Source organism: Helobdella robusta, assembly GCF_000326865.2.
Source record: "Helobdella robusta unplaced genomic scaffold HELROscaffold_72, whole genome shotgun sequence".
In the NCBI taxonomy this organism is placed as follows: Eukaryota; Metazoa; Annelida; class Clitellata; order Rhynchobdellida; family Glossiphoniidae; genus Helobdella; species Helobdella robusta.
This window is the reverse complement of record NW_008705409.1, coordinates 319,294-342,872: the sequence shown is the minus strand read 5'-3', so window position 1 is coordinate 342,872 and position 23,579 is coordinate 319,294. Positions and strand designations below refer to the sequence as shown.

Below are 23,579 nucleotides of genomic sequence, written 5' to 3'. Positions count from 1 at the left end.
AAAAAATGAAAGAAAAATCATGTTTCGAATAAACCGATTATTGTTAAATAAAAATTATTTTTCAATATTTAAAAAAAAATAGTCAAAAAATAATGTTATGAAGAAAATACATTTACATGCTAGTCTGGGTGTCTACGCCATATTTTAAAAAAAGTTAATTTTTTTTGTAACGATTCAGGTTTTGTAGTCTTTGGCCTTCTTTTTCCGGTCAACAAATTGTAAGTCGCTCTACGTCAATGTCTCCTTTCTAAATCCCTTGTTATCGCATTTATTTGAGGCTAATTATTTTTTTAAATGTTCTAAAGTGGTTTATATTTGATTATACGACACATTTATTTTTTTAATTTTTTAAAATGTTATTATTTATACAATAAAAAGCCATTTTTGACCGCATTTTATATCAACGATATATTCTCTATTAACGATATATTCTCTTAACTAATTTAGTAAAATGACGGCTATTAGACCTTTAACGAAGAGGAGGTTAGTGAAGAAGAGGGTCAAGAAGTTTATCAGACATCAGTCGGACCGCTATGTCAAGTTAAAGGTTTGTTATTTTCAATTCTTACACGTTTTCTTTTAAAAAGCTAAAAAATAAACAGATGACAAAAACTAACCCTTGACTTTTTGTTTCAGTCAAAACATAAAATGGTTAAAATAAAAAGATAATTGTGAACTGAAAGATTTAGGTTTAGACTTTGGTTAATGTATAAATATTTAATTTGGGAAATTTTTAACTGAGACATTTACATTAATATGCAGATTTTAAAAATTATTCTATTTTCTAAGTAACCAGTGCAAGAAAACAAGATATGGTGAATTAAAAATGATAAAAACAGAACACTTTAATTTATTTGTATATTATGTAACATTTCAAAAAATAAAAAAATTGTATATATTTTTAATGAAAATTAAAGTTTAATTTGGCACTCCTTAAAAGAATGGGACCCCTATGTTAAAACATTAAATTCATAAAAATGGATGTGAACACCTTTCGACCAAGCTGAATTTAATTTTTACATTTATTTCAACAAAACAACAAAGTTTGTCAAAGTATTGAGGCAATGTATGCCCCACTGAGCTAAATGTTGAAACAAGTTCATAAGTGCATTTCGGGGCCCTTTAGACATGAATTTCACTACATTAAAATTTGTCCAAGTGACTATCAAGCATAGAATTTTGAACTTTTTACAGTTCTGCTAGTAACATTCAACATATTTGTGTGCGCTCCCTTGACGGGATCAACAAAATTTTGGTTGTGGTTTACCGTATTGTGTTGATAAAGCCGGTATATCTGGCAACTGAGCAATATTGTTGTAAGCAGTCCACACATTATATCCAATCTACATCACCGCAAACTAAACATACTGTTTTTTCACAGCAATTGGAAAATCACCATAATCACTACGCCATCACAATGTCCAGATAGAGTGTTTATACAAAAGCGATGATTTGGCTCTAGACTCTGGCTGGCTGATGCAATGAAAAATATTTATCGTTATATGCCATTGTGCTGAAAAATTAATATTATATTACTATTACCATTATTCGCAGAGTGTGTGGGATAAGCCGTTACTACAACCATAAATCAATATAATAAATTAATTGCTCACAAAGAGAGGGGCGGCGTCATCGTACGTATATTCCATTGTCAATTATTAATACTTTTAAATATTTTATTTTCTTTCCAACAGCCAAACTGGAGAAAACCAAAGGGTATTGACAATAGGGTCAGGCGCCGTTTCAAGGGCCAGTATTTGATGCCAAACATTGGTTATGGTAGCAACAAGAAGACCAAACACGTTTGTCCTGATGGATTCAAAAAAGTTCTGATCCACAACATAAAGGTGGGTGGGATCTTTATACTATATTCAGAAAATCATAGAAGGGAATTTGTATGCTTTTTTTAATTGTGATTCTTTGATAAAGAATAAATTTGACTGTGATTGATATTTTATTTGGATATTTATCTTACTTACGATTCAGACTAGAGAAAGTAAAAATATAAAATTGATAAATTTTTCGTTTTATATAGGAGTTGGAAGTTTTACTGATGCAAAACCGTGTTTTCTCAGCTGAAATTGCCCACAGTGTCTCGAGCAAGAAACGAAAAGAAATTGTCGAGAGAGCCCAACAACTGGCCATCAAAATTACAAACCCCAACGCTCGACTTCGCTCTGAAGAGCATGAATAAATTAGTGAAAAATTCTATAGTTTGCTAGAACCTTAATATTATCTTGACTGATGTAATGAAGTTGGCCGTTGTAATTGATCAGGGTGGTGCTGTTGAGTTAAAAAATTTAAAAAAAACACGTTTTTGTTTCACTTTATTATATTCTAAAAAATTCGAGACAGCAACGAGTTGTGAAAGTTTAAGCAGTCGGTTGTACGTAAGGCATTGAGATCCGAAGTTATATCCGCGTAGGAAAAGTTGTCATTTTTTAGCTTTTAGATAAATAATACCGATATAATTTCCAATGATAACTTATTATAATTGATAAATATTTAAAATAATCTCGGGACGTGGCATTTGAACTTGTAATGCTCCGGTAGTTGGTCGCTTGTCTGGTTCTGTTAGGTTAATAAGTGGCAAATAAATTTATTAAGTTAGTGTAATTTTTAAAAGTTGTCTTGCAATTTTTAATCTGAAAAAACATATTAATGCATGAGTTGAATCGTTGCCAGTGTGCTATGGTTAACATGCTATTAAGTAAAACAATACATGAAGTAAATTATGTAATGAAAGCTATTTAATCAACTAATGAGATGGAGGAAGATTTCATTTTTACTGATATTGATAAGATTTTAGTAAATGGGTGCGTAATTATATAATATGTGGAACAGAAATTATTAATTTGCTTAATAAGAATCGTAAATGTAACGACGATAATTTAAATAAATATTATGCATATTTATTATTTCGATGAATATAATTTTCCTTAAAAAGAAAGTAAATTTTACCTTAGAACAGAGAAAACTCCAGGCATACATGCAGAGTTCTCTGCTCAGTTTAGCAGCGCATCTGCCGAATTTTTTGACGCATATGACGTCGTCGTAAGAACATCCGCCGCACTTTTTGTGCAGTTTGTAGTCAGTCGTCATGAGGCTACAGGCTTGGCATGAAGTTCGTTTTTCTTTCATTTTCTTTTTTCTTTCTTTCACTTTCAAAGCGGGGACTCTACCATAGCTTGTGAGTGTTATAATTAAATATTCATTTAATAAGTATCAATGGAAAACGAAGATTACGTGGTGTTTATCTATATATATCTGTGTGTCTGTAGGTCGTATTTTGATTCAATAGTTTCCATTTTGTTGTTGAAGTTATTCTATCTAAATGATATTTGATGTCGAGAATTTCTATTCTTATAGGCTTGTGTGATTCTCTTCTCTCTCTCTATTTCTCTCTCTTCCTCTCCTACTGTATATACATGTATAATATATAGACTGATTAATAAGATGGAATGGTTTAAAGTCAATTGACTCCGTGACAGGTTTTATATTTAAATGGCAATAAAACGAAGTTTATGAAAGTGGTCTCTCTTCCTCCTTCCTTCTCTCTCCTTCTCTCTATCTCTCTCTTTCTCTTAATTTTTCTTTTTTCTTGCATTCTTCCAATATCTTTCTCTACGCATCTTGTTCTCTGTCGTTCTCTCTCTCTCTTTCTCTCTCTCTCTCTCTCTCTCTCTCTCTCTCTCTCTCTCTCTCTCTCTCTCTATCGCTATGTATACTCCAGTTATTTATTATTTGTGGAAAGAAATAAAAATGGAATGCACTTTTAAATATTCTATTTCATTCTTTTACATTTTAAGGCTTTTCTGTGTATCTATATTTGTATTATCCGTGAACGAACGAGCGAACGAATGAGCGAATGGATGAATGTCAATGTATGAATTAATGAATGGATGAATGAATGAATGAACGAACGAGTGAATGAATGAATAGATAGACGAACGAATGAATGAATTGCGTTTAAGTGGAAATTGTTTATACAACAGAAGATGAATTCACAGGTTAAATTGACGCAGATAAGATATGATTGATTGAAGGATGGATGGTCGATTAGGTAAATGAATGAGTAGATGGAAAGACAAATGAATGAAGGAATGATAGAATGAATGATAGCGGTTGAATGAACGAAGGAATGAATGAACAAATAAATGAACGAATGAATGAACTAATGAAAAAAAACCATCAAATGAACTGCAATGAAGATGTAAGCTGTCGTGATTGCAACAATAATAATTAATATTATTACTATTATTATAATCATATTAATTATAAACAAAGCCACAATAAGAAAGTTGTTCTTATAAATAAACACACAGACAATCCGACCTTTTATCATAAATGCATGTCGAAGTTTTGTGGTTACGACAATAACTATAACTGCAAAACGGAGAAGCTGTAGTAGTAGTGGTGGTAGTGGTAGTAGTAGTGGTAGTTATTGTCGTTGTTGTAGTTATAGTAGTAGTAGTAGTAGAAGCAGTTGACGTTTTTCGCTTTCTTTTTTCGCCAATACGTTTGCTTGGATTTGGTTGTTGTTGATGTTGTGGTTGATGTTGTTGTTGTTGATGTTGTTGTTGATGTTGTTGTTGATGTTGTGGTTGATGTTGTTGTTGTCGTCGATGTTGTTGTTGACGATAATTTAGTCTTTTTTTATGCCGTTCAAATAAATTTTTTTCACTGGGCTGACGACGATGATGTCTGGCTTTTTGTTGTTGTTGATCTTGTTGTTCAAACTCTTGTTGATGTTTTGCGCTTTTTTGTTGCGGTTGTTGTTTTAGATGTTGTTGTTGTTGTTGTTGTTGATGTTTTTCAACGAACGAGTTCGATTCTACGCATACTCCGGCGTTCGAGTTCTCATCACTATTCCCGTTATTCTTATTCTCATAATTCTTATAATAATTATTATTGTTGTTGAAGTTATTATTATCATGATTATCATGATTATTATTATTATTATCATTATTATTATTATTATTGCATGATAGTCCGGATTCGCAATCGCCAAAATAATTAAATACGCCTCCGCACATCTCTCCGAGCTGTTTAGCGCAAACCTGACAGCAGCCGCAAATGCCAGAAATTAGTGATCCGGGACATTGTAAATTTCGTCGGCAGGTGACGGAGCTGCACGGCGGGCAGTAGGGATGTGCTGGTGGTGGGGATGAAGGTGGAGGTCTTAGTAAAAATGATGCCGACCATGGCAATGATAAAATTGGGGTCGACGATGTTGATGTTGGTGATGTTGAAGGTGATAACGACGGTGATAGTGCTGCCGCTGGTGGCGATAAGAGTCTTTGTAATTCTTTATTGTCGTTTAATGGGCTATAACTTTTTGATTTTCTGCCAAAAATTTTCTTTTTGCTGTCACTGGCCTTGTTATTATTGTTTTCGGTGAAGATATTGTTGTTTCTGAAGTTGTTGATGCCTTTGTTGATGTTGTTGATGTTTTTTAACAAATTTTGATTGCGATTGTACTCCAACAACAATTGATCTTGTTGTTGTTGGTGGTGGTGGTGTTGAGTTGACGTTGTTGTCGACATTAACAGCAACAAATACATCACAAACAAACATTTCAAAATAGTATTTGTCAACATTTCTTTCTGATTAATAAGCTTTTTATCTCTTACAATTGTAAAGAATGTAGGAATTGTACGTAATGTAATTAATGTAATTACTGAAAAAATGTAATTATATGTTCTTAATTTTGGCAATTATATCAAAGTATTTTCCTAAATTTCACCATTTGAATGGAACTGTGAGCCGCTGGCCATTGCTTTTATACGTGGAAAGGAATTTTTTGTTCTCCAAATAACATCATCATCATCATCATTGTGATCATCATCATCGCTATCATCATCATCAACGTCTTTATTATTTCCATTAAAAACTTAATCATCATCGTTGTCATCATCATTATCTTTAAAACCATACCAAAAAATAAGTAAATGGATTAAAGATAAAGATATGTATATTTACGATGCTATATATATATATATATATATATGTGTATATATATATATATACAAATATATATCATTTATATAGCGCTTGTTAAGCAGTTGTTAATAGTGTCATCTTATTTAATTTCACCGTTACGTCATTCATGTCTGAAGTTTCACGTTAATTTATTCAAGAATATACAAGTATTCATGTATACAAATATAAATACGTATATAAGTATATAAATAGATAAATAAATGAATATATATATATATATATAACTCTTTTATATAAGGTATGTTTATATATGTGTATACAGACGATGATTGTTGAGTAAACAAGGATTGATGGTTATGAAGACGATTAGGTAGGGATGATGATTGTGTGTGATATTGTATATGAAGGTTTACTAACATGGAAATATTTTATTTCAACGTGTGTTGTCTATGAGCAATGAAATTCTAAACTGTTTGTTTCCAACATTTATAAATATTATGTAAAAAATAAAAAATGAAGCATATATATTTATATGTTCAGGTATATGAGGGTTTATGTGTGTATGTGTGTGTGTGTGTATGTGTGTGTGTGTGTGTGTGTGTCTGTGTGGTGTGTGTGGATTTAAGTATACAAATTTTTTGAGCAAACATGAAAGACAGTCAAGGTTTAAATTTTGCTCATTACTTCGTCTATGCAGCAAACTAAAAATAAACTTCGACGCGAAATTTGATTATCATTTTACTATCCCGATCTAAAACCACTAAAAAAAGCTCACAGAAACCATTTTTAATTTCAATATTAGCCATTATTTTATTGATTTACTTTTAATTCATCTTTTAAACTGTCGAAGTTTAGATTTTAAAAATTAAATCTTCAATCATGGAGATGTTGGACTCGAAGTTAAAGGATATCACAGAGTTCTGGCTGATCAGTGCGCCTGGGGAGAAGACGTGCGCACAGACCTGGGAGAACATGAACAACGTCACCTCGAAGCAAAATAATCTCTCCATTAACTTTAAATTTCACATCCCTGATCTTAAGGTTTCTTTTAAATAAATGAATTTTTATTTAGAATTATTGAATTGAATGAATGAAGAGTGAATTATTGAAAATTTTAGAAAAAAAATTGATTGATGAAGTAACTCTACTAGCTCTAGCACTAACTAACTAGGATGAAGATTTTTAAAATGAAATTCTTACTCTTAAAGGTGAAATATGCGAAATTAATTAAACTTTTATCAATAAATCTAAAATCAACTACACAAATTCACTAACTTTCACACATTTAGGTGGGGACATTAGATGTTCTGGTGGGCCTGTCAGATGATCTTGCTAAGTTGGATGGTTATGTTGAAATGTATGTTCTGTTCATAATATTTATTATAATATCATAATGATAACTATAATAAAGATAATATATAACTTACTTCACTGCTTGATGTACCAGACATATAGCTTTTTTTTTACATAATTTAAAATTTTGTTAATAATTATGAATCATTTAAATATTTTGAGATAATTTTTATTTTTTTATTAGAATTGTGAGAAAGATAGCTCACTACATGGGTGATGTTATGGAAGGTGAGACCGACAAATTACATGAATCCCTACTGGTCAATGGATGTGAGTATGAGTGAGGCCAATTTGTTCATCTGGTTTCTGATTGGTTGATTTTTGTGGTTGAATGTTTTTGATTGGTTGGTTGTTATAATTGGATGTTTCTGATTTGCTGATGTAAAAATAAAATGTTTGTTATTGGTTGTTATTTTAGCTAATTGATAAATTTATGTAAAATGAATAATCTAATTGAATTTACTAAATTGATATCAATGATTTGATTTTTTAAAGATTCTATGGCATCGTATTTGACAAAATTCCAATGGGATTTGGCAAAATATTCAACGAATCAGCCGATAAAAAATATTTCTGATTTTATTGCAAAGGTTTTTACTGAAAAAATTTAATTCATTCATTCATCTTTCAACCACCTTTCATCTATCTATTTGATTTGATATGATATCTAATCATTTTTCATTCTTCTATTTATTCGTTCATTCATTCATTTATTTATTCAGCAAATGACCCAGATTGAATCAGACCTGAAAGCCAGATCAGCAGCTTACAACAACCTGAAAGGCAATTTACAAATTTTGGAAAAGAAATCCACGTTAAAATTATTATTTGTTTATTATTCATATTCATATTATTATTATTTGTTTACTACACAACATCTGGTTTGTATCATTAGTGATGGTATTGTTGTTTATGTAATATACAATATTCATAATAATATCTTTTCCAATGTTTTTATTCTTACTGATATTATTATTTTAAACTGTAAGTAGGTGTAGTATTCTTGTTAAAAATGAAAATAATTTAATTATTATTTATTTAAAAATTGTTTTTTCAACTTTTTTTCAATACAGTGGTTCTCTGCTAACTCGAAATCTCTCAGATTTAGTTAAGAAGGAGGATTTTGTCTTGGGGTCCGACTACCTAATTACTATTCTCATTGTGGTGCCAAGGTGTGGTTTCACCAAGCAAAATATTTTTTCCAGATATTTGTTGGCGTGCTGGTGCTACCAATATGATTTCATAAAAATATGTCTGTCTGTTATTTTTATATAATTTTTCCTAAGATTTAATGCAAATAACCTAATGTAATGATGATGTTGGTTTTATTTTGTGACATTTTATATCATTGGGATGATATATATAGAGAGAGAAAAAGAGAGGGAAGAGAGAGAAAGAAAGAGAGAGAGAAGAGAGAGAAAAGAGAGAGAGAGAGAGAGAAGGAAAGATTAATATTAATGTCTACGTTATATTTTTTTCCTAAAAATTTTTCAGGTCGTTGCAAAAAGATTTCCTTGAAAATTATGAAACTATTTGCGATATGATCATACCCAGATCAGCCAAGTATTAAAACAGTGTCATCATTATATAATGTGATTGAATGAAAGAATAAGTAAATGAATGATTGTGTGAGTGAGTGAATGATATAATAGATAAATACAATATTTTGTCCATCTACTTTTATTTTACGTCATATTCATCATGGTTCTGTTTTGCTACTGACTTCTTTCTCCCTCTCTCTCTCTCTCTCTCTCTTTCTCTCGCTCTGTTTGTTTGTCCGTTTTTTTCGTCTATGTTCATCATCATCTTGGACTCCTCTAAAACTTCTAACTTATTTTTTTTCACAAGAGAGATCATACAAGACAATGATAACATCCTCTATGCTGTCACGGTTTTCAGGAAAGTCCTAGATGAATTTAAGTTACACGCTAGGGAGAAAAAGTTATTAATTTAATTATTTTTCTTTCTTTCGATCATTCATTCATTCATTCATTCACACATATACACATAAATTCATACACATACGTTCGTGCACACTTGTGTATATACACACATACTTATACATACATACATACACACACACACACACACACGTACATACGCACAGATTTATAGTAAGAGATTTTGTTTACAATGAAGAAGAAATGGCTGCAGGCAAAACTGAAATATCTAAACTGGCTTCTGACAAAAAGAAACAATTTGTACGTTTATTTTACTTACTTTACTAATATATAAAATTTAAATTCATTTTAAAAAAACTTGAAAGGGTCCATTGGTCAGATGGCTGAGGGTGAACTTCAGCGAATCATACACTGCTTACATACACGTTAAGGCACTGAGAGTTTATGTTGAATCTGTACTGAGGTTATTATTATTTTTTATTATTATATTATTTATATTTTTATGTGAAATTTGCAATGAAAAAGTAGTGATCCAATGAAAGTTATTGGATTGCAATAAATACGTCCAGGTCACAAGTCTCTCTTTGGATATATCAATATATATAATCGTTGCTTCCCAATAAAATCTGGGGGATATTATTTCATTATTACATTTTAGCAATTAGTTTATTTTGTAGTAATATTTTTTATTATTCATATTCACTTTTAATCCTTTCTGTAATTTCCAAAATCCTAATCAAAGGTACGGATTGCCTGTTAACTTTCAGCCTATGTTGTTGGCAGCCCCCAAAAAAAACCATAAAAAGTTGAGAGATGTGCTGAATCAGATGTACATGCACCTTGATAATAGTGGAACTTCTAATATGGATGTTATTATTACTATTTTAGTAATAATGTTATAATATTTATTAATGATAATTATTAATAATACATTATTTATATATATAAATTGTAATAATCATTGCTGAAAATCAAGTTATATTTCGCATAATATTTAGCTAGCTGAGATTAAAACTGACATGATAATGCATACATCAAAATATATTTACAATAATTATAAATGAATAAATAAATAAATATATTAATAATAAGAATAATAATTATCAATAAAATTTTTAATTCACAAACAGCTGATGGACATACCGGGTGTCTCCTCGTCCACTGCTGAGTACTTCCCTTACGTCTTCTACAGAATCTACACCGACATAACAACTGCAAGACATTAATCATATTATCACCTATAAAAAAAATTATGATGAATAAATTATGACATAACGACTACGTAATAACAATAAAGACGATGATATAAATATAAGAAGCTTGCTAATGCTAGTTATATCTTATCAAAAATTGACCTGTATAAAGCTTTGACGTTAAGTTTCCATCTTTTAATTTTATTTCAGGGGTTTTAGTCAATTCAATCTAGTCTGTATTCTTATATGTGTAGTGTATTTTAAATGTTATAATCGTTGTTAATGGTAGTTAGGTGAATTAATTTGAATGAATTTGATTTAAAACTTTGTAAATAACTGATTATCTATCCTTTGTTTTTCTTTCTATATTAGTCAATTAGAAAAAGGTTTTCAAATTGGTAGTCATAAATCTACAACACATGATTACACATGTCTGATTTCAACACCTTAATTCTTTTTTCACTTCATCATTTTGTTACGACTTTCGTCATTAGCATTAACATTTTACGTTATTTATCAATTATTTATGCTATTTATTATCATCATTGTTGTTGTTAAATAAACATTGTTATATATATAATCATTCCTAACCCTTTAATTGTGCTTCTATCTGAGTTAACTAAGATTTTTATTTTAGCTTATTGTTAATGATTGAATAGTAATTTTATTGAATTTTATTTCATTTATTTATTTTAGTCATATCTATTCATCATTTTATTTATTTTACTTTACATACAAACATTTTTTCAACTGTAATAAACCTTTTATCTGAAAAAACTTAATTGAATGTTAGATTGCATACAATTTGTTGAATATATAATGAAATTTACAAAAAGGCGTAATTAAAAGTATAAGATAAAACGAAAATTTAAACAAAATTTTCGACACTGCAAACAAGATAAAATGGATTTGAAGCATCCATTTAAAAAAATTAAATCCAAACAAACATGTGCAAATTCCAATAAATAATGACGAGACAAATCTATATAAGATTTTTTGTAACCGTAAAAGATTAAAAGTAAGTCTTTAGAATAATGATTATGTAAACTTAAAATAACAATATGTAAAATGATTTTATTCTTTAGCATCTGTGATACCTCCAGCTGATATTGCAAAAGAAGCTTCACTTTCAGGCATGTCTGGACTGTCATAAATTTTCACAATTCTAACTTCACCTCTTCCTTTTCTCAAACTCAATCTTGTAGTCGAGGCATGGGCCAAAACGTGACCTCCAACTGGTTTTTTGGGGTCAGCTTGAAAGGTCATGGTCGCTCCTGGATCAGCTGTCATTTGATTTGTTACAAACACTGCTATGTTGTATTCTTCTGATATTTTTTGGAGTCTGAGAAAATTAAAATTTATTGGTAAGAAGGTTGATTATTAAACAGAAATTTTAATAATTCAGTTATATGAACAGAGAATTGAGTGAATAAATAACCGACCTTGATAAAAGTTGAGCCAGTTTTTGTTGTCTGTCTGCCAACTCACCTCTCCCACTGAAATCAACTCTGAAGAGAGCCATGATGGAATCAATAATTAACAATTTAAAAATTCCTAACTCTTCATGAAACTTAGCAGCAACAAAATCTAATATTTCATATTGGTGTTCACTGGTGTAAGCTCTGGCATACAAAACGTTATCTAACACAGCATCCTGATCGAGATTGAATCTATCAGCTATTGTCCTCAGTCTGTCAGGTCTGAATGTGTTTTCTGTGTCAATGAAGATAACTTTACCACCAGAATAATTCCTGGCCCCAGGTAACTGTGCAGTAACACAGAGTGTATGAGCTATTTGCGTTTTGCCAGTTCTGAATTCTCCAAATGCTTCGGTGATAGCCATACTTTCAATGCCACCACCTAACAATTTATCGAACTCTGCACTACCTGTTGTTATTTTGAAACACTGCTTCCTTTTTTCAGAGAACTCTAAGGCGGTTAGGAAACCTTCTTTTGATAATTTTGCCACGCCCTCTTTAATTTTATCAACCTTGGCTTCTGATAACCCTTTGATGGCACACAATTTTTTTCTGGTGGTCATTTGGACCCCCTTGACGGTGCAAATGCCCGCCTGTTTCAGTTTTTTAATGTCCGATACATTGATTCCGTGATTCTGAAGAAGATCGATGTCTTGGAAGAATGATTCATCGTTGTCATCATCGTTCAAATTTTCTTCAACTGTTTGATCGGCAGCCATTATTTCAAAAAATTTTAATACACGAAATAATAACGATTATGATTAGAAATCTTTTACCAATGTCCAATGAAGTCAAGATCGTCTGCTATATACAAAAAGTACATCTAAACGGTTTGTACATCTATGGTTTGTACATGTTTAATTAGGCGTATTTGTTTTATTCATAATTGTTAAGCTTTTATAAATTAATATTTAGTTAAAAAATAAAATTTTCAATTTAATATTCATCCATAGATATAAATTATATTTTATATATACCCATGGTTTCATCTTACATTTATCTGTTCTTTGTAAATTAGTTTTTTTTCGCTCAACAGTTTCATCATTTCGACAATTCGAGAGTCAAAGTGGTTGTTCCTAATCAAAATTAGTTAGTGAATGTTTCTACGTTTTCATTTTATAATCTTTCATATTTAAAGTACAAATGAAATTTTTATCTTTGTTTTCTCTATATTTTTTCTACACATTTTTCAAAATTATGAACTCATATACATAGTGTTTCAAAAATCAAAATTATCTCCACAGCTAAATAAATAATAAATTAACTAAAAATAAACATGCCGTCGAAAAGAAATAGAAATAAAGCTAATAAAAATAGGCAAAATTCTGCCAGTACTGATGTCACTACCTCTCCAAACAAAGATGCAATTAAAACATCTGCTCACATATTTCCATCAGTATACTGTGTCAGTCAGGAACAATTAGAAGCTAGTACAATGAATCATGATGATCAATCATTGACTGTTACATCAGTAACTAAAATGCTTAAATCTGGGGATGAAAAGATTGTAAATAACGATGTCGCTGATTCTAAAAATGATAGTCAAATTTCTACTACTGCTGCTACTAACAACATTAATGGCCTCCCTACTACAACTGCTATTACTAATGTGATTAGTGAAATTAGTGAAAATACCAGTACCTTGACTAATGCTTTTGTTGGGAAGGAGAATGAGAATGGAGATGTTCATATGCAAGAAAAAATTTCAGATTCATCAAATCAGACAGCAATGCAATTAACAAACTCGAAGCAGCAACAACAACAGCAACAGTCTGAAAACAAATCAAAAGTTCCCAAACAACAACAACAAAAGCAGCAACATACTCCTACTACAAAAGATCAAAAAGTTACTGAAAAGATTAAAGATAAAATTGATAATAATTCCAAAATGATCAATGATCTCAATAATGTTGCTGATAAGATGGAGGAATTTAACATAAAGAAGAAATCACAGCCGACTGAAAATGATCTGATCAATCAACAACAACAACAGCAACACGAACTACAAGAGGTGACCGATGATTCTCTAACTAAAAGTAAATCTCAATTAAGGGCAGAGAGAAGAGCAGTACAGGTTCATTTCATCATTACCATAACTACAATTAAAATATATTGCAAAAAATTTTATTTAATTTAACTAATTATTATTAACTGTTAATTATTATTAACATTAGGAGGCCCAAAGAGCTGCTAAACTAGCAGCTAAGCAGGGCGGAGCTGTAGCAGCTAAGCAAGGAGGAACTCCATCGGCTAAGCAGGTTGAAAATTCACAAGTGAAAAACACCACAGCCAGTGCTCCAGCTAAACCAGTGCAAGCTAAAGTTATGGGTGTGTGTTTATGTTTTTGTATGTATGTATGTAAGTGTGTGTTTTTGCAGGTTTCATGTTTAACTGAATGAATAAATGAATGAATGAATGAACAATTGTTAGTTAGGGTTGAATGACTGGATGATTAAAACCAAATTTTTGAAAAAATCATTCTACTGACTGAACCAGATCAGCCTGCCAGCTCCAATAAAGTCCAAACATCAACAACACTCGTGCCGCAAATGAAGACAACGAAGCAGCCGAAGAAATCTGCAACCTCCAAGAAATCCTCAAACAAAAAAGAGTGTAAGCAGCAGGTCGGTCTCGAGGGGTTGTTGTTCACAATGGTATGGATGCAAATAATGATCCATTGTTTGATGAATTGTTTGAATGATTGTTTGATTGATTGATTGATTGAATGATTGATTGATTGATTGAATGATTGATTGATTGAATGATTGATTGAAGGTAATGAAGATGTTTCATCACCTGCTGCCAACAACTACTACTACTTCTACTACTACTTGTACTACTACCACTACTGCCACAACTACAAATATGGTTGACGGTGATTCCAAACCATGCAGCATATCTTCTATTAAGTTTGTACAACATCCTGTTGGTTATTAGTGGTACAAATAAATTCATTAAAATTATTATCATTATAATAAACATTAACTCATAATTTATATTCATTCCTCTAGTTTTTCCACCTCTCAAGATGGCTTCCACCCATCCATCTTGAAATTAGGTCAGCAGTATTCTGAAGAAGAAATAATTGGGTCAAACGCCAGGGAACTTTCCCTTGTTAAGGCCCTGAAACATGTACGCGTGTGTGTTTGTGTGTGCGTGTTTGTGTTTGTATATATTTGTGGGTTACTATTTTTTTTCCTGTTCTGTTCACTTCCCCTTTCTTTCCCTCTCTCCTCTATCTCTATCTCTCTCTTTTCTCTATCTCTCTCTATCTCCTCCTCCATTATAGTTTCTGATGTTCATTCAAGCCTTTTCACCCACGTGCGTGTGTCATTCATTCATTTTCGTGACTGATATTCATTTGTAACGTTGTCTTCATCGTGAGAGTTCATAATTTGGGATATTTTTACAAAAAAAACCGTCCCTCCAGATGTTACACGACTACTCGACGCCAATAAATAAAGAGTTTTCAAGAGATTTCATGGAAAAACTAGCAAAATCCATAGAGTTAGCCGATTGGCTGATTTAAATCATTGTGCTAAAGATGTGTCTGTTATAAATATTAATGAGTAATCTTGTAACTATGATTGGTTGCTATAAATAGAAACTTCCGTGTTCGAGTATTGATTTCATGAATTAATATACCGGCGCATATCTTTTTAGTATTGTAATCATTAACATGCTCTCATAACAAGTTTCTTAATTCGTCGCCTACATAGCTTGATTTATCATAACCCATTTAGCATAGCTCGTTTACATAATTTATTCACTCACGACAACCTAATAATTAATTACTAATAAGGTACCTGAAGAGTTGTAAGCCATTGACTATGGGAATGGTTAACATAACAAAATATTTTAAGCACCACATCAACAAGCTAGAGGGCTTGTTTCCTGGCGCCTCTGATGACGTGGTTAGAATTATTATTGATGGACGCTATATAAATGGTTTTATTATTATTTGTTGATATTATTCGTTCGTTCATACATTCATTCATTCATTTCCAGTTGAGAACCTACCTGAATGATCGACTGACCGACTTTGTGAATGCGAACATCATCCTTGCGACGAAGAGGATCATTAATGAGTTCAAGTTGACTGTCATGGATGGGGACGTCTTTCTCGTCTATGGATGGTCGGTTTCATTGCTTGGCTGGTTGTTGTCGGTAGGAGTTGTGGCAGACTGCTCTCATACTCTTCTTGCTACTTTACATTTTCTACTGATGTAACGCAAACTTGGTAGTTTTAAAAGTGACTTTTTAAGAATAGTAAGCAAGTTTTTTTTTTGCTGGAATCTTCATTGCCATTTCACATTACCTGTGATGACATTCAAATTTAAGTTGTGTTAATTTTATTTGTGTGGTGAAATTTCGAGCACATCTGAATCATTTTTTCATGAAACTGTCTGAATGATGCAAGTGCCCTCGTTCTTATCATTACTCTACAGTTCGCCGCTGGTGATCAAAGCACTGACTGAGGCGTTCAACATGGGGAAGAGCTTTAAAGTGTTCGTAGCTGACACTGACGAGTCCGAGTCATATGGTTTGAATGCATGCCCAGCCATCCATCCATCACACCTTCATTTATTCATCCATTTATTCGTTTATCGGGACTTTCATTCATTTCATTTACGTTATTTTTATTATATTCATTGGTGTAATCTATTTATTGATTGTCATCATCATCATCATTGTTATTATTATTATTGGTACTAATTGTAGGCAGGTTGATGGCGGAGGGTTTGATAACTAGAGGAATGGATTGCACATTCTTAAACACGTCTGTCGTTTCAACTTACATTTATAAGGTGATGTATTGTTATTATTACTGCTCATTTTATCATTTCAGTTTTACTACTTTATTTTTCTATAATTAGAATTTTTCTCAGTTTTTACCGTTACGTTACGATAAGTTATGTTGTTGTTGTGACGAGGCCTCCCATTTATACTCTTATTGTTCGCTTGTAATCTCGCACTTTATGTTACCTCATCCTCTCAACATTCTGTCTGCTGTTGTTGTTGTTAATTTTGTTACGGTTTCTAACTTCATTTTCATTTTCATTATAACTTATAACTTTTTCTTTTTTTTATCATCAGCAGCACCATCAAAAAAAACCCAACACCACCAAACGACAGATCACAAAAGTTTTAGTGGGGCCGGAGGCAGTATTCTCCAACGGGTCGATCATGTGCCCCACTGGAATATCGGCCGTCATAATTAGCGCCCTGCTCAGCGACGTGTCAGTCGTGGCACTCTGCGAGACTTTTAAATTTTGCGATCGTGCGCAGATCGATTCAATCGTCCAAAATGAAATGGGTTTGGTTTTTTTTTCATTTCAAACAACTTTCTCGTGTTTCATAAAATAATTTTGTCTTCATTGCCATGTAAAATTGAGAAATTCACTTTATTGTCATTTCCTAAGTGAATTTTTAAACTGAACTATGTCAATGATGGATGAATGCAGGGCTGAGCGTAGAATCAACAGGCACGAACAAAGAATTCGAGGCGGTCGGTTTAAAATACGACCTGTCCCCGGCCAGACTCGTGCCTACACTCATCACCGAGTTAGGATCGCTGCCGAGTAGAACTGTTTCAGGGGTGTACAGGCTCAAATGGTCTGCTACACTCATGTGATTTTTTGGCATTTTTCTTTTCTCTCACTGTCACATAATGCATTGATTAGATTTATTAATCCGTTCCCGAATGTCTTATTCATTAACAATCTTGTATTCGTTTGATGTATTCAGTAATAAATAATGATTTTATCGTTTAATTTTCAGAGCAAAAATGAGTCATAAACACTCGTACGTTGGGGGTTTTTATATTGATTTTTTGTCTTTAATTTCTTTCTCATCTATTGATGCGCTGTAATTATAAAAGAAAATAAAGACGACCTGTTTGTGTTCGTAAAAATTCATTCGTAAAAAATTTAATCATATAATTTTCGATAAAAAATGTTTGAAAACGTGAAAAATCGCGATGATGAGATATCGTTGCTGATTACGTCGGGATTATGGTTGGGTTTAGTAAAACAGTGACTTTATGGAACATGTAAATGCGTGATTGAAGTGTTTTTAGGTGTGACTGCTATTCTCCATTGTCATGTATCTCTGATTTCTATATCTTCCCAGTGTTTTTTTTAACCGAAACAGACGGGTTTTGTGATTTCATCTGCTGCTTAGCAATAGTTTGACCGAATATTTAATCGAGTAGGAATCGTTAAACATCAAATAACGTATTCAACATCTTTGGTTGCTCTTACGATGACGTAACAAATGAATTTTTGTTTTTTATTTTTAAAAATTTGTTTATGTTAAAGTAAAATTTAAATGTTCTTGATTTTTTGTCGTTTAACATTATTTGCGTTTGTGGTGACTGTGGCACTGCTTAAGAGAGGTTTCATGAATATATTTTCTACAATTAAAATGATGATTAAACTATTTAAAAGTAACATTATTGATGATACGAGCAGTTGATTTTATTTTAAAATAGTATTTCACAGTTTTTGCTCAATTTTACCAGTTGTAGGGACTGACTATTTAGCCGTAAATTTGTACGAAAATGTAAAATTTTGGGATCCGGGTTGTCCCAGCAACGACTGGACCCCCCAAGAAGGGCAGCCATCGTATGTCGAGGGCTTCGAAGCTAACGCAAGCCACGCCGGAACGTACAAATGTGTCCATGATAGGAAGTTATTCCTGAAAAATCTTATCGTTATAAGTATGTTCTATGTTAGTTCACTGAGTTTTTTCTACTCTTGTTTTTGGTAGTGTCTGAGATTAAGATTTTTTTATTTAAATAGATGTTAAATTTCTGTTAAATTTCTTTCTTGATTGGATTATTAGATCAAATTGGTGTTTGATTTTTGTTATATTTTACGTTGATTGGATTTGAAGAATCGTGCATGTGCCTGGTGATTTGCATGCGAATTTTCATAGCGTCTTCTTTGCAAATTTAACAACAGGCAAGCCATTGGGAATAACGGTGACTCCACCAGACAACATCTTACACGAGAGGAGCCTCACAATTCGATGTGCAGTGGAGGCCACAGTCGGAGAGCTCTGGTTCGAAAACTCGCTGACGCTTTCTAATGTCGGCCTGCTAATATATGGGAGATACAACGAAACTTATTTGGAAGATACTTTTACAGATATTCCTGTGTTGGAGGCTTATTATTATGGATTGGCTGACCGCAGGTTGGAGAATAACGTTACCTGCCAGTGGACGTTCAAAAAGAATCAATTTGATCATGAATTTTTGCACGTTGTCTGGAAGAAAATTGTGGTTTATGGTTTGAAATTTTTTCTCTTGAATGAATCAAAATTAGCACAGCCGAAATCAAATTCTCTCCTGCAAACAGAGCCAGTAAATAATGTGACGATTTCACCGCAAGCAGCGACAGTCGGTCGGAGAATTTATTGTACATCAAATGGCTTCCCACCTGCCGATACTTACAAATTGGACTGCTACAGAGCCAACGACACCGCCATAGATGAAAACAACAGACAACTTTTTTACGAAAAACACTATAATTTTTTCATTTTCAGGCTGATGGGCCGATATAACTGCAGCTGTCTGGTTCACAATCATGTTAATGATATCACCTTCAAAGCTGAAGGACGTCGAATGCTTCTGATGCTGCAGGGTAAAGAGTTTTTTTAATTAAAATTTTGAGTAGAATTTAAGTTCATTTTTCTAAATTGGAATCGATAATATCTTGATGTATCAATATTTTGGTTGAGTTATTAATCCTCCAGACAAAACGGCGACGACGAAGAAAGTGTTGAATGTAGGGAAGAAGAAGAAGGAGGAGGAGGAGATTGAACATGAAGTTGTCGATTCCTCGTCTTATGCTCATTTCCATCTGATCATTCAACTCCTTTCTTTCTTGTTTGTTATTTTCAACGAGTGAAATAACAATTGATTTCTCTATAAATTAATTCAATTTGTGATCAATTGTTGATTGAATTTATTGAATATATGACACATAAAAATAGTATATAAACCTACGGTATGACATGAGATCGCACTTGTTCTTGCAATAATGTTTAATAAGATGAACCAAGGGCGCAAGAGCAATGTGCTTTTTTTAAAACGCAATGGCATATATGTGATATTATACATATATGTGTGTGTAAAACTGTTTTACTTTTTAAACACATTTATTTTTTTATGTATACGGCATTTTATTCTAAAAATTGAGTGATTCTTTCACGACTAATAGGACCTAAAAAAAAGGGACGAGCTAGATACAAAAGTTTACTTTTGCTAATAGTCCAACCATAAATTTTAAAATCAAAACAAACGTAATGGCGGACTTTGAAAATGTTGAAAATGCTTCAAAAGTAGCTGACGTTAGTGATCAGTCGATGGACATCACTAACGAAAGTGCTATCGAAAATAATTCGGATGAAAATTTTCAAGTTTCGAAATTATCTGTGGATCAAATCTCAGCTGAACAAGAACTGCTTGATGCCGGTGGCACCACCACAGGTATCCCTATTCTAAAAAAAGTTTAATTTATGATATTTCATTATTGATTTGTCACAAAATTGCAAAATTTTTTTTATCAATATTTTTGTCAAGATGATGCCCCAACAACAGACCAGACTGGGGACGAACATGTAGTGGACCAATCACAATCAGCAATAGAGCCAATTACAGATGAGAGCGACAGTCAGCTAAGCCAGCAATCTGAAAATCAACCAGGAGAACAGGGAGAACAGGAAAGTTTAAAAGTAAACTCAAGCGAAGCAGCAAAAAAGAATAAAGGAGAGAATGAGGAGGAGGAGGAAGAAGGGGAAACAGTGAGGAAGAAGAGAAAATTTGAGGAACCAGAATATATAAAAGTTAGGGTCAAATCTCAATACATGGAGAAGATGGTAACAGTGGAAGCAACCGCTAACATAGAACAAGTATTTCTTAACATTTTTTTATTTAATAAAATTTTATTAACTTCTTTTTGTAATTATTTAATTTAATCATTAATCAGTCTGTTATTTCTACCACCTGTGCTGTTTAGTGATTAATTTTATTATTTTAATTATAAAATTTATATTTAAAATTCAATTTTTATCTACCAGCTGAGGTCGCTGGTAGCTGTGAAGTTCAACATATTGGTTGATCAAGTCTGTCTAACACTAGATGGAAAGATGCTGAAAAATGATAACGATGACTTGAAGAGCTTAAATATCATTGAGGGCACATCATTGCATCTGGCCGTCAAGTACAATTTAGGAGACCAGGTTTAGTTTGAAAAATATTTTCATTTTTTAAATTACACATCAGCTAAAAATTTTTTATTTATGATAATTTTTTTCTTTAAATTGCTTATACATTGTGTATATTTGAAGGAACTGAAATAGTTTATTTAAAAATTTACTTATCTCTATTTTTTTACTAATTTCAGTCGGACCTCAGTTCAGTAACATCTCCTTGGTTCCTCCCATCACAATACACTAAATTAGGACTAAATAACGTCAATTTCGTTCAGCTACAGCAACAAATGCAACAACAGGTCATCATCTGCTATTGATTTTCACTGCTATTAAACTATTATTTAAATTAATTCTTAAATAATAAATAATATGTTAAAAGTAAAAGGTAAACTTATATCAAAAATTAATTTTAAGAGTGTCGGTAACAATAGTATAGTTTCTTGATGATTGATTTAATGAATGATTGAATAATTTAATGAAAAGAATGAATCAAGAAATGAGAGAATGTATGGATGAGCGAATGAAAGAATGGTTTGAATATAAACACCCAGATGATGGCCAACCCTGAGATGGTGAGGGAGATGATGGGGAACCCTCTGGTCCAGCAGCTAATGCAGAACCCCGAAGTCATGAAGAAAATGATGATGCAAGTCCCACAGACTAGAGAGATGTTGAATGTTAGCCAGGGATGGGGGGGGATGAATAAAGGAGTGAGTGAGAGAGTGAGAAGTGAGTGAGTGAATGAAATAATGAATGAACGAGTTAGTGGATGAATGAGTAATCTATTGATTGACTTACTGAATGAGTTTGATCGATAGGACTGAATTATTATTATTTATATATAATTTTGTGACATCAATACTACTTCTTTATCTGCTTCACTACTACTACTACCACTACTACTACAACTACTACAACAACAACTACTACTACAACTACCACTACTACTACGACTACTACAACTTATGATGAATAATAAAATTCTCCAGAGGCACCCGGATATTTTTGATGCGCTGAACAACCCTGATGCCATGAAGCAGGTCATTTTTATTTCAACAATAACAATAATAACAGTAATAATGTATTTGAATAATAATAATAATAATAATAATAATATATCTGAATAATGATAAATATTTTTAAATAATTAATAATTTGTTTAACAGTCGTTGGAAATAGCCAGGGACCCAGTGGCTCTGCAAGAAATGCTGGCTAAAATGGAAGTGCCAGAGGTAGTGATGATGATTTTAGTGATGATGATTTTAGTGATGATGATGATGATGATTGTGATGATGATGATGTTGTTGGTACTGATGACGATGATGATTAATATTATTTTAATTTTCCTAGAATTCCCCATTCGTCAATGCAGTACCAAGTTAGTGATTCATGGCGATGATGGTGGATGGATGGATGGATGGATGGATTAAGCGGTTGAATGAATGAAAGATTGAATGAATGATTGGATGGATTGATAAATGGATAGAGGTGATTGAATGAATTAACAGCATTTGACTTACTGACAAATTCAAAAAAAAGCTAGACATTAATTAACATATTAATGGTGAATAATTAATTAATTAATTTATTCATATAATTGTTTAATTTTTTAATAATAATCTACCCCATCTGTAGTCTTCAATCCGCAGTCCATCCCTACACCGCAGACGATGCTGCGGATGACCGCCCAGCACCCGACGCTACTTCAACAAATGTTCGACTCTCCCTATTACAAAACGATGGTCGACGGAATGGTTGCTAATCCTCAGTGGACGCAACAGGTTTTGATTGGTCGGGCGTGATTTTTGGCTAATTGTGATTAGCTGAGTTTTGTTGGATTTATGTCAGGCTGGTTATGTTTGGTTGAAAATAATTTCAGATGGTTGTTGTAGCAAAAAGTTTAAAAATCTAAATTTTATTTTTAATTTTTGGTAATTTATTCATTAAATATTAGTATTTATTGACTTATTTCGTTATATTATTTTTGTATTCATATATTCTTTGGGTCACTGCAGATGATTGTAAACAATCCACTGTTTGCTAACAACCCACACCTACAACAGCAACTATCTACACTGATGCCTTATTACCTCCAACAAGTCAGTTGATTGCCTGGCTCGTTTGCTTGCTTGCTTGGTGCTTGCTTGGTTGACTGCTTAGGTGATGGATTGAAAGTGTATAGAGTCAAAATTTGTTTTTTTGTTTACTAATGCGTGTTTGTGTGCGTGTGAGTGCGTTTGTGTGTGTTTGCGTGTGAGTGCGTGCGTGCGTGTGAGTGCGTGCGTGCGTGTGTATGTGTGTGTGTGTAGTGTGTGGGTGTGATTTTTTCATCGTCGTTCTCATCGTCACCAGATACAGAATCCTCAGCTAACTTCCTTGATGTCGAACCCCGACTCATTGAAGGCATTGTTGAAAATCCAACATGGCATCTCTGTACTTCAATCAGAGCTGCCTAATTTGTCACAAAGGTTATATAGGAAAATTAGGGAATT

The 23,579-nt window shown here is 32.4% G+C and overlaps 5 protein-coding genes across 5 annotated transcripts in view; all 5 read left to right on the top strand.

Annotated features, from left to right (window-relative positions):
* The first annotated feature begins 447 nt into the window (after positions 1-447).
* HELRODRAFT_115955 (hypothetical protein) lies at positions 448-2,574 on the top strand. Its single transcript, XM_009031321.1, has 3 exons — positions 448-547; positions 1,695-1,847; positions 2,036-2,574. Exons 1-3 carry the CDS (start codon positions 452-454, stop codon positions 2,192-2,194), a joined length of 408 nt encoding a protein of 135 aa, XP_009029569.1. The 5' UTR covers positions 448-451; the 3' UTR covers positions 2,195-2,574.
* Positions 2,575-6,663: 4,089 nt separating this feature from the next.
* On the top strand, positions 6,664-11,182 carry HELRODRAFT_103807 (hypothetical protein). Its single transcript, XM_009031320.1, has 12 exons — positions 6,664-6,984; positions 7,233-7,300; positions 7,481-7,566; positions 7,792-7,886; positions 8,019-8,110; positions 8,370-8,468; positions 8,791-8,859; positions 9,145-9,237; positions 9,404-9,497; positions 9,563-9,660; positions 9,940-10,066; positions 10,328-11,182. Exons 1-12 carry the CDS (start codon positions 6,823-6,825, stop codon positions 10,421-10,423), a joined length of 1,179 nt encoding a protein of 392 aa, XP_009029568.1. The 5' UTR covers positions 6,664-6,822; the 3' UTR covers positions 10,424-11,182.
* Positions 11,183-12,903: 1,721 nt separating this feature from the next.
* Positions 12,904-17,766, top strand: HELRODRAFT_194277 (hypothetical protein). The gene is made up of 13 exons (XM_009031319.1): positions 12,904-12,957; positions 13,113-13,942; positions 14,043-14,196; positions 14,365-14,492; positions 14,644-14,777; positions 14,880-15,000; positions 15,299-15,375; positions 15,671-15,782; positions 15,877-16,004; positions 16,317-16,411; positions 16,591-16,676; positions 17,005-17,185; positions 17,334-17,766. The coding sequence occupies exons 2-13, from the start codon at positions 13,145-13,147 to the stop codon at positions 17,501-17,503; spliced, it is 2,184 nt and encodes a 727-aa protein (XP_009029567.1). The 5' UTR covers positions 12,904-12,957; positions 13,113-13,144; the 3' UTR covers positions 17,504-17,766.
* Positions 17,767-17,823: 57 nt separating this feature from the next.
* HELRODRAFT_181524 (hypothetical protein) lies at positions 17,824-19,531 on the top strand (the record flags this gene model as incomplete). Its single annotated transcript, XM_009031318.1, has 3 exons — positions 17,824-17,890; positions 18,392-18,589; positions 18,834-19,531. The coding sequence occupies 3 exons, from the start codon at positions 17,824-17,826 to the stop codon at positions 19,529-19,531; spliced, it is 963 nt and encodes a 320-aa protein (XP_009029566.1).
* Positions 19,532-20,178: 647 nt separating this feature from the next.
* HELRODRAFT_194276 (hypothetical protein) overlaps positions 20,179-23,579 on the top strand; it is a gene marked incomplete at its 5' end in the record, with an annotated part of 4,956 nt that continues 1,555 nt past the window's right edge. Inside the window, 11 exons of the mRNA XM_009031317.1 lie at positions 20,179-20,362; positions 20,456-20,784; positions 20,953-21,114; positions 21,279-21,386; positions 21,639-21,764; positions 22,077-22,127; positions 22,254-22,319; positions 22,438-22,465; positions 22,723-22,868; positions 23,103-23,186; positions 23,440-23,555. Coding sequence (XP_009029565.1) covers positions 20,179-20,362; positions 20,456-20,784; positions 20,953-21,114; positions 21,279-21,386; positions 21,639-21,764; positions 22,077-22,127; positions 22,254-22,319; positions 22,438-22,465; positions 22,723-22,868; positions 23,103-23,186; positions 23,440-23,555 — 1,400 coding nt within the window. The remainder of the gene's footprint in view (positions 20,363-20,455; positions 20,785-20,952; positions 21,115-21,278; positions 21,387-21,638; positions 21,765-22,076; positions 22,128-22,253; positions 22,320-22,437; positions 22,466-22,722; positions 22,869-23,102; positions 23,187-23,439; positions 23,556-23,579) is intronic.

Bases quoted from the DNA above. Each gene is read 5' to 3' on its own strand.
- HELRODRAFT_115955 (XM_009031321.1), top strand. From the start codon at position 452: ATGACGGCTATTAGACCTTTAACGAAGAGGAGGTTAGTGAAGAAGAGG. The intron at 548-1,694 runs GTTTGTTATTTT...TCTTTCCAACAG, and splicing joins ACCGCTATGTCAAGTTAAAG to CCAAACTGGAGAAAACCAAA. The intron at 1,848-2,035 runs GTGGGTGGGATC...CGTTTTATATAG, and splicing joins TTCTGATCCACAACATAAAG to GAGTTGGAAGTTTTACTGAT.
- HELRODRAFT_103807 (XM_009031320.1), top strand. From the start codon at position 6,823: ATGGAGATGTTGGACTCGAAGTTAAAGGATATCACAGAGTTCTGGCTG. The intron at 6,985-7,232 runs GTTTCTTTTAAA...TCACACATTTAG, and splicing joins TTCACATCCCTGATCTTAAG to GTGGGGACATTAGATGTTCT. The intron at 8,111-8,369 runs GTTAAAATTATT...TTTTCAATACAG, and splicing joins ATTTTGGAAAAGAAATCCAC to TGGTTCTCTGCTAACTCGAA.
- HELRODRAFT_194277 (XM_009031319.1), top strand. From the start codon at position 13,145: ATGCCGTCGAAAAGAAATAGAAATAAAGCTAATAAAAATAGGCAAAAT. The intron at 14,197-14,364 runs GTGTGTGTTTAT...TGACTGAACCAG, and splicing joins AGTGCAAGCTAAAGTTATGG to ATCAGCCTGCCAGCTCCAAT. The intron at 17,186-17,333 runs GTTTGGTTTTTT...GGATGAATGCAG, and splicing joins AATCGTCCAAAATGAAATGG to GGCTGAGCGTAGAATCAACA.